This window comes from Amaranthus tricolor, chromosome 4 (genome assembly GCF_026212465.1).
Source record: "Amaranthus tricolor cultivar Red isolate AtriRed21 chromosome 4, ASM2621246v1, whole genome shotgun sequence".
Lineage (NCBI taxonomy): Eukaryota > Viridiplantae > Streptophyta > Magnoliopsida > Caryophyllales > Amaranthaceae > Amaranthus > Amaranthus tricolor.
The window spans coordinates 32,853,070-32,863,625 of record NC_080050.1 but is presented as its reverse complement, the minus strand read 5'-3'; the positions used below and the strand labels follow the sequence as shown (position 1 = coordinate 32,863,625).

The window sequence follows — 10,556 nt, the reverse complement described above, 5'->3', positions numbered from 1 at the left end:
TTAAAGTTCTGTTGCCGCAAGAAATTCCGTTTCGTTTGTAAGCTTACTAAAGTATATGGTTCTATGGATTTAGCTTTATTATTCATGAAGAGAAAAGTTGATATATGATGAGCGAAAAAAGGTGTTGTTTTGAGATTGATAATGCTGAAAATACAATTGGACCAAAAACAAAAATCAGAAAATGGCAACATTTTTTCTTATATTTGAAGAGGACTATTCAACTAATGTTCTAGTATCAAGTTAGTTATTTGTGGTATCTTTGCCAAAAAAGTACCCCTTTGCCCCCATGAAGAAGATTTGCATGATGAAGACGAAAGTATTCTACATGTATTTGAACAAGCTCTCTAATACAATGAATTCATTGAGAAATATGTAATAATTGTTAGTTTGACAAGTTTGAGTTTCTATCACCGTCTCCGGGAATTAGAAATTGTTTCCTTTTTCCACCCCTCCCACATTCTTCATCTCTCTCATCATCAAATGACAAACCTTCTGTTTCTCTCCTCTTTTTCCTTTTCTTCGATGTGTCTTTTTTCTCATCGATCAAGGTTATAAGTGTCCGAATTCTTTTCAAGCTGGATGCATTACCAGGAAGATCTGAAACAACTTCGGTTCTAGAGGCCCTATGACAGCGATAACATATCCGACTGAAGTATATACAAAGAGAAATAATACATGCTATTCCACTTATTAGAAACAGACCCAGAAAACTTTTAAGGTGCAGTTGGCTGGATTCAATCTCAGTATTATCCTGACTGCAACTGCTTGTTGTCAACCACTTGTCATGTATTCGCTGTAAATCCCCGTTTTCTGATAGTTTCAGAATTGCAGTCGACATGTCTGGAGCCAGCGGAGAGTCTCGTGGAAATGCCTGTAAGAACAGAATCAATCAAGCCAATTAACTTCCATAGCATTGAATATCGTGTATGCGTCTAATATCATTTTCCAAAGCCAAAGAAAACCAATAATCATACGATCTGTATCTCCTTAGCAAAAGTCTGAGATAGAGCTCATCAAAACTGATACGGTTAGAATACAGCTTGGTTCAGTCAGTAAATTTTGTCCTAATTGAATGGAGCTGATTCGGGATATTGACAAACCCGAAGGCATATATATAACCATTGGCACACAGGATCACATTTTCCCAGCGTATACTTTGCAGTCAAAAAATGCAGTCGGGCATAATTTCCTAGGTAAAAGGTCAACTTTTAGGCCCCAGCTAAGCCTATAATGAGCTCTTATCTCAGAGATGTCTAGATGACTAACAAGTAAAACAATTTGGGAGGGGAGATTATGGGTGGGGGGAGTTCGTTATGAGATACTTACAAAGCCCCAGCCACTTCTTGTGAACTCTGGACCCACAATTCTAAAGTCACACTGGCGAGCTAGGAAGAGCTCTACATATGGAAGTTCATCAACCAAGGCATCAATACGACCAGATCGTAGAGCATCAGCATAATCTTCAGGCGTTTTGAGTTCAACAAGTCTAGATTGGGATATATTCAGTTCTCCAGACAAGTACCGTTCAGCAAAGGAGCCAACCTGGTATCCAATCCGTGTGTGACCCACTACCAAAGAGTCAATCCCCTTGATAGGCGATGACAATTGTTGCACCGTAAGAATTGAAGTCAAGCTTGCAGTATAGCTTGATGTCAGAATCAAAACCACAAAGAGCCATATAATTACTACCATCCGACCAAGGCAGCTATGAGTGTTCTCCTCTACAATCAAGCATAAGATTAGTTGAATAGTTACTTAAATTAGTAAGTAGTAACTGAAATCAAGTAAAAACAATTTCAGCATACTTACTATGGGAAAAAGTCAATGTTGAGAAGCTGAACCTGCAAAAGACACATGAAACGATCAGAAAGTAACATTCAAATAGTAACCATCTTTTCCTATTCCATATGATCAATATACAAAAAAACGACGCTCATCTATCATAGTCCAACTGCCATGCCATATATGCAATTCAAAAAAAATTTCACTCACCATAGAATGGTTATACACTGCCTTGTAGGGGAGCCTCTGAACTCATCATTTACCCTGTGCTCTAATATCCACACGACCACACCAACAGTAATGAACGACAGAACAATGACAGCCCACATGAGTGCTGAAAATGGTCGGAGAAAAGCCCAGGCTCCTGAATTTAATTTTTTAAATGGTGCCACCACCACAAGGCCAGATGAAACAAATGGTTGGGTAAAATCAACAATTTTTGTCCTGCTTGTGGTAATAGCAACATCACCAACTACAGCATCAAATATCTACAAGGATAAAAAAATCAGTTACCATGCAGAAATAATGAAGTATGTGAACTCTCTACGTTTACCGAATAAATGACACTCACACCAGTTGTTATCCCATTAACAAGGTCTGTGTAGTTTGGGTTTTGATGACCATCTCCAAAGGCAACAAACTCATATGGAACGGGGTACTGCAGCAAGTTGACAGCAGCTTGAAACACATCAATGCAAAGTCCCTTGAACATATCATTGCTTCCGGGTACCCGAGAAACAAACTCCTTGAAACTAACCCGGAGAGGAACCCCTGTTCTCAATTGTACTCCGGTATTTGGGAAGACCCACCCACGAGGTACTGTGGTAGACCCATCTGGCCAAAAAACCGGGTATAGGCGTTGGTTTGCACTTGAACGATTAGCTGGTTTGGTGTAGAGAGTCTCTGGTGAAACAACTGATAAACCTGAATAATTAGACCAGTAACCAACCTGTCGATATCCAGTTCCAAGAACATTAATTATATCATATGCAGGGTGAGCCAAGGACCTATCCGAATCAAACTTCAGCGGACCTGTTAAACCTATTAGGTCACTCTGCAGTATATTGCTCAACAATGCTTGTCCTCCATCAAAAATGCGCATTTGCTGAAGGTAAGTTTCAGTGATATTCAAAGACAACAATTTAGAATCACTAGAAAAAGAGATGTTTCCATCTTGTTTTAAAAATGCATCAATTGCATGTGCAAGCATCCAAACGGAATCATAAGCATAAAATGCATAAGCATTCAATCCGAGTGAACCACCAGTTGCTTTTTTCCATCTTGAGACAAAAGCTCTTTTTCTAGTAGAATCCGGAGTATGGGGACGCAGGACAAGGAACCCTTGTATTGCACTCATTATTCCGGAAGGAAGAGGAGAATTCGAATCAATGAGAGACGAAAGCCAGTCCGTAGATATCCAAACATACCCGTTACCTGTCATTCCCAAATAATTGGACACATTGAAAATTAAACGCCCTGAATGAGGATTTGTGTGCAGGATAATGACCCGACACTCCAACATAGCAATCTTAACAAAGATATCCATTATATCACCCCGTGTCACACTTGTATCCGGTGCAATCGCAGCTTTATATGAGATTCTGCCACGTTTGTCTGCAAGAGCATCATCAAGAGCTGCAACACCGTTCCTTCCATAATCATCATCATTGTAAACAGCAACCACCTCTCTCCACCCATAATATTCAACAATTTCAGAAATTGCAGTCATTTGATACTGATCACAATATATTGTTCTTACAAAAAAGGGGGAGCTCAAATATGTAAGGGTAGGGTCAGTTGCAGCAAATGATAAAAGTGGGATTTGGAGTTCAGTGGCCACCAAAGAAACCATATGAGAAACGGTAGATGATTGTGGACCTATAATTGCCACCACTTGTGTCTCCATGAGCTGCATTGCTACAGAATGAAATATATCATATCATTACACTGTCAATTGAATCATCACAACAAATCTTTGCTCTCAAAATCCAAAGACTCCGAAACTTGTGTACAATAGAACTAATTTCAATACAAGATGCTCAAATCACCCCAAACCACGTAATAGTCATCTTGGCAAACAAGTGACTTTTACGTGATTAAGAAGGACAGTTACGAATTTAAGCGTCTAACTCAAGCCCCATTGTATAAAATACAGCTGATTAGAGAAATAAACTTTGAGGTGTTCAAATACCTTGAATAAAGCCCATAAACCCGCTGCAATCGGAATTTCGCATTGTTAAATTCAGTGTGGAGCCATGTAGGATGCTGGAATTAGAGTTGACATCATTAACAGCTTCCTGAATTGCAATCTTGACAACTTCTCCGATAGTAGAGTTGAAGCTAAAAAGCGCCCCGATATTGATGACAGCAGGTGTTGACACATTATTAGTAGCCCCAACCGAAAGCACAAACATCAAGCTGATTAATAGAACAAGAAGCCAATTGACTTTCATTTTGAACTATCAGGCATAATGACCTCTTCTCAGCATTGAACCATCTACTTCAACCATAACACTTCTGAAAAAATACAAATTAAATAGTCCCTGAGAAACCAACCAGAACTATAACAAACTATTATTTTATGAGAAGAACCTACCAGAATCCTAAGAAGATCAGCTAGCGTTCTATATCCTTATCAAGGAAAACAACACAAGAATATGAACTAAACAAACAAACAAACAATTAAATAGAAGTTCACAAAATACAGAGAATAACTGGTTTAGAGAGAGATTCTACATAGAGTAAAAAAAATTTCATGTAAATGAAAACCCACAACTCAAGACATATGTCCCCCTTAATAATTAAATTAAGGGCATCAATAGAAATACAAGATTCGGTTTTCAAGAAAAAGAAGACAGGCGAAAGCTGAAAATTGTTGAAGCATATATACAAGCTAAGTAAACACTGTTGGAAATAAGGAAAAGTGATGCTCACTACTCAGGCATCATATTCTTAGCCCAAAAAGACAGTACAAGCATCTGATCTCATCTTTAATAGGACTACAGGAGTATATAATATTAGTTAATTGTGATGAAACCCAAGTTGGGCAGATAAACAAACAACTGCCCACATGATCGTCAACTAAATGACATGGAATAAACAAATTTTTTAATCAAGGACTTCCTTGATTAAAAAGTATGCCCTCACTAATACTTTATTTAACTTGTAATGATCTATATTTGACCTTTATGTTCAACTAACTTATACTATTGACTTTTACCATATTGTAATTATATCTTTTGTTAAGATGGAGGCTTCTCTTTGCTGGTTCACTTGACTTTTTAACAGGCATGGCTCAGGGGTCATTTGATTTAAAACTTAAAAATATATAACATTGAAACATGCAATCGAGTTGGTTCAGCACGCATAAATTAATGAGTGTTGGCTCACCTATACTAGTATCATAGATTTGCTACTACTTAATGACAAGTGGTGGTTTGTGTTAGATGTTTTTTTTTCCATTATATAGTTGTTCATAAACATACATTATAAGAATGTTTAAATAAGATCAAATTTTGATTTTTGAGCTAAGAAGCTACAAAAATAGTTGTCCTGATCAGCTTCTCATTAGTAAAATTGATGACACTAATTAATGAATAATGAACAAAAACTGAAGAATCCATTGGCAACAAGCTAGGGCATTACAATTAAGTTGTTGAATGAAAGCAAAAGCATTAGTAGGTTAATATTTTGAGTAATGTGATGAAATTGTGGATTTAATTAACAGAATTGTTGCAAAAAGAAGTCAAAAATGGAGTGGGACTTTGGAGCATACCCGACCCAAGAAGTGAATACTCCTATTAGCATAAGCATGAATTAAATGAGTAAAACAAGAAGAATTACTTAAAAGAGAAACTGGTAGATAAACTAGAAATGGACAAAAATGATAGAGGAGGAGAAAACTTACTAATTGCAGATGAAAAGCTAAGAAGAATGCGCAACAGAAAAAATGGTGTTGGAAATTGGAATAGAATTGGGGTTTGAAGCCAGGATTGAGGATACAGATTATTACAGTGGCACAGTAGAAACTTAAACTAGAAAAGCAGCCCACGTGAGGAGTGAATCTAAAGAATAAACGCGGATACATGGAAATTTATTGATTTGGATGTGGCCTTTATCCTTTCATAATTTGTAATCCTACTCCATTAAATAGTGTTGTCAAGGAACCAACTCAACCAAAAGCTTAAGCTGATGGTTGAAGCCCCAGGATATGTTATATACTCTAACACGCCCCCTCACACGAGAGCCCTTTGGGCTAGAAGTGTGGATGCAACACATGTTCTCCTCATACATGGTGTTCAATATTCCACTTTAAATGAGGGGTGGTTGAGATTCGAACCCGTGATCTTTTGTCACATTGGCTTCTGATACCATGTCAAGGAACCAACTCAACCAAAAGCTTAAACTGATGGTTGAAGCCTCAGGATATGTTATATACTCTAACAAGTGTAATTGTAATAATATATATATTTTAATTTAACTGGGTCTGGGAATGGGTATTAATTATTATTCACTAATGGTACTGTTGTTGTTGGTCTTGAAGAGAAGGAACTTTGAATTAGATGCTCACGTCTTCTTTTACTGACTATAGTCCTAAGTCCTGCAACCTCTCACGTGTATAATTGTGTTATGTTTCATTCATTATTTTATTTTAAAATCTATAATCACTTTATATCTAGGGAGTATTTAACAACTTTGCTTTTAATTTTTTTTTTTAAAATGATTTGATTTTAATTTAATTTCACCTTTATTTTCAAACTTTTCAAAATTTTCATTTATGACTTCATATTATTGCAATCCATAATTTAAAATGAATTATTATTTTCAAATATTTTCTTATTTCATTATACTTATTATATTTGACTTTTTACACAATTTAATGTGTTATTTTGATCATTTATATATTAAACTATGCAAATTAAAAAATTATAAAAAATTATTATTATGAAAGTATGCTATTGGACGATTTAAATAATAAGATTACACTTGACTATATTTTCTTACACAATAATTGCAACATATAAAATAAAATTAAACAATAAATAGTGTCAATAACCAAAATATAACAAGTATTTTAAAACAAAGCTAAATTGAGATATTTTAGCATCCTTTCACTTTTGTGCTTAAAATCATAATTCATATTCGCACATGTCACTATCCATAATACTTCTAGTAATTTAAGTAATCCTAATTTTTTTTTACAAGTTTAAATACTTTCTCTGTGTGTGTAGATAGTGTATAAAAAGATAGGAAATGTTACGGTAATGAAACGAGGAAGTGGGATACACTTGAAATACCGTTTAGCAGAAGCGTTATCAAGAGCAGCGACTCGTGGAAGGAAGCGACTTGAATTCCTGCAAATCAACACATTAGCCTTGTCCGGGGGGTGATCTCCCGGAAAACCCCTCCGACGCTCAAGTTAGAACGTGGATATGAGAATATGGAGTAAGTGATTACAGAATGAATACAAAAAGATGCAGTGGGTGATATTATTGGAATGTTGGTAGGCTAATAAAGTGGAGTATGAGCAAGGATGCTTAAGAGGGTTATTTTCAAATGTCTTCTCCTCTCTGATGGTTGTCCCTATTTATAATGTTGAAGGAGGAAGTTACTTCAGAGAGGAGAGGTGGAAGATCATGGGAGTAGTGGGAGTAATGGGAGGTGGACTGGTCATGGGAAGAATGGACAGTTATTCATCTTGAAACAAGGAGAGCCATACATTGTGGGAAAGTGGGGAGTTAGGGTTTTTTAGAGGTAACCGGCCCATGGGCCATTCAAGGAATATGGTAATTCCAGAAAAATCCTATTGACCGAAAGTCAAGGTCAACTGAAAAGGTCAAAGGGTATTTTAGTAATATGATGCTAATTATTAAATAAATTAATTAATTAAATAAATGATACCATGACATTTAGCCCCACGCATGAAGGATGATGTGAGGAGGGAGCCCCAGCGACTTGAAATATCTTCCTTTTATGCGGAAACAATAAGCGTCTACCAAAACACCTTAGTGTCAATGAAGGGATGCGATTATAGAGAACGTCCGGACCCTCAAGAAGATGAATATGTTCCCAATTTGGCAGATCTTTGGGAGGATTCCAAAAATTGAGTTCGTAAGCTTCGAATCGACTGTTCATATGCCGAATTCCGAGTTGTAACGAAAAAGTTATGACTTTTTCAAAGTGATCGTGTGAAACGCTCCGAATTAGAGAGGAACGAGTAATGCCAACCGAGCCGCGGCTTGACGTATGCCGCGGAATAGCTCCCTTCATCCGTATCACACAATCAGCAAAAATTGTAGTTATGGAGGTTTGATCCTGCAACCCTTAGTACCGCGGACAGCACTTGAGACCAACTGAGACATCCATGCTATTATGTAATAACTTGCACGGACTAATAATTAAATTGATGCTTCCCGCCCAGCTTTGAATACTTGGATGACGTGACTATTTTCAGTACTTAGAATATTTTCGAGTTTGGATCCACACAATGGGGTCCGACTTGTCGACTAACACGTGGACTGGTCATGGGAAGAATGGACAGTTATTCATCTTGAAACAAGGAGAGCCATACATTGTGGGAAAGTGGGGAGTTAGGGTTTTTTAGAGGTAATCGGCCCATGGGCCATTCAAGGAATATGGTAATTCCAGAAAAAGCCTATTGACCGAAAGTCAAGGTCAACTGAAAAGGTCAAAGGGTATTTTAGTAATATGATGCTAATTATTAAATAAATAAATTAATTAAATAAATGATACCATGACAGGAAAAATTATTTAAAATAATCTAACCTATTTGTGATTTTTCTTTAATAATTCTACTTAGTGATTAATTTTGAATAATTCTAATTTTAAGGGGTATTTGCCTAGAGTAAATTTGGATAACCTGATGACCTACTATAGTAGGTAATTCACAAAAAAAATATACTGAAAATTAATTTAAAATTAGAGAAAAATTTTAAAATTTTATATAAATATTTTAAATAGTAGAAAAAAAATCATTAAAAAATGTTTTAACATTTTTTTTGACATTTTATTTTAATTTATCTTTTTTCTAAAATAAAACTTGTCATAGCAAATCATCCGGTTACCGAGTTTACTCTAAGAAAATACCCTTCAAAATTGGGATTATTCATGGTTAATCAATAGATGAGATTATTGTAGAAAAATTATAAATAGATTGGATTATTCTAGGTAATTTTTCCAAAAATATATAGTCATTTTTGCTTAATTCGTCGTAATACATAATTGTATTAAATTTTTTTATGCTTTATTATGCATATTTATATACATTTATTGTTAAAAAAGTACATTTAATAGCGTAATAAGAAAGTATATTCATTAGAAAATAGAAAAAGTAATAACTATGTACTTCATTTATTTGGAAATTTGTATTCATTTGAATTTTCAATTAGAATCTAGATGATTGAACCAATAATAATGTTAATATTTACAAAATTGTATTCATTTTAGTTTTTTTTTCTATTTTAATAACAAAAGGAAATTAAAATAGGGGCGGAGCCAAGTGCCCTCCTGTGTGCGCAAGTGAAGGCACTGACCAGCTAAAACAATATTAGTATATTACTACATCCAATGGCCAATCCTAAGAATCGTATCTGAATAATTAGAAAGTTCTTAATACGTGTATTTTAACTCTTGATTCTGAATCAATCACTAAAAATACTAATGTATGAAATAAGGGTAGGTTGTCATTTGTAATAACTTGTAAGCATGCTTATTAATAATAACATGAAAGAAAGTAGACACATCGTTTATATATATTGATCTACAATTTAAAAAGAATTACGACTTGTTTGGTTAGTGATATTATATGGTGGTAATAAAAATGATTTATAGTGTAAAATTTCATCAAAAATTTCATATCATTCCCATGGTAATAAAACTTTGATCATAAAAAAATTAAATTAAAATGATAATTCATTCCAATATCTATTGGCTATCTAATACCACCTCTCCCAATGATAATGCATTGGAATGAATTTTATGAAAAAAATGAAATGATTGAAGTTGGACAAGCATGGTCATCAAAGTAGCCAAGATATTTTTCAATCAAAATTACACTAGTTTTTCATTCACATTACCATTGTTTATTACCACCTACCAAACAGATCGTTAGTGTATTAAAAACAAAAGTTGTCATATGCGGATACATATATGATCACATTCGTCCCTAATGTTAACAAACAAAACTACAAAACTAAAATAGAAAAATCAACCAAAAAAATCAAGCATGATCAAATATCATTTTAAGGCAGTTTGATAATAATTACTCCTAGTAAATTTGGACAATATTTTGTAAAAGATCAGTGTTATGTATAATAGTAGAAAAAAAAACAAAATAGGCCATAAATTTAGCAAAATAAGAAGTTATTTAGAAAAAAAAATTGTTAATTACATATAGTCGTATACTATGTTCCAATGATCTCCTTTCAAAAAAAAAATATTCCAATGAGCTAGCAATTTAGCATCGATTACGATAGGAGAATGTGTATTACAAATTGATATCTAAGGATATAGCTAATAGGCTTAAATTTATTATTCCCGTGATCATTAGTGACAATCAGAGTGCATTTGTTCCAAACTGTTTTATTACTGATAAAATTCATTTGTCCTCTGAGATATTCCACTACAAGAAAAACAATCATGCAAAAAACAAGGGGTTTATTTGGCTCTGAAACTAAACACGAGTAAGACTAATGGCCGGATGGAATGGGATTTTCTTGCTTGCACTATGATTTTGATGGGCTTTCTTGCATATT

At 34.7% G+C, this 10,556-nt stretch overlaps 1 protein-coding gene across 3 annotated transcripts; it reads right to left on the bottom strand.

Annotated features, from left to right (window-relative positions):
• Positions 1 to 277: 277 nt before the first annotated feature.
• LOC130810418 (glutamate receptor 3.3) lies at positions 278 to 5,844 on the bottom strand. 3 transcript variants are annotated; one of them, XM_057676470.1, is made up of 7 exons: positions 5,690 to 5,844; positions 3,974 to 4,299; positions 2,354 to 3,699; positions 1,993 to 2,270; positions 1,810 to 1,841; positions 1,327 to 1,721; positions 278 to 871 (listed from the first exon to the last, which is right to left on the bottom strand). In XM_057676470.1, exons 2-7 carry the CDS (start codon positions 4,233 to 4,235, stop codon positions 383 to 385), a joined length of 2,802 nt encoding a protein of 933 aa, XP_057532453.1. In that variant the 5' UTR covers positions 4,236 to 4,299; positions 5,690 to 5,844; the 3' UTR covers positions 278 to 382. The 3 variants fall into 3 exon arrangements, with proteins under 3 accessions (XP_057532453.1, XP_057532455.1, XP_057532454.1); XM_057676472.1 differs by lacking the exon at positions 5,690 to 5,844 and adding an exon at positions 4,717 to 5,662; XM_057676471.1 differs by lacking the exon at positions 5,690 to 5,844 and adding an exon at positions 4,379 to 4,736.
• Positions 5,845 to 10,556: the final 4,712 nt, after the last annotated feature.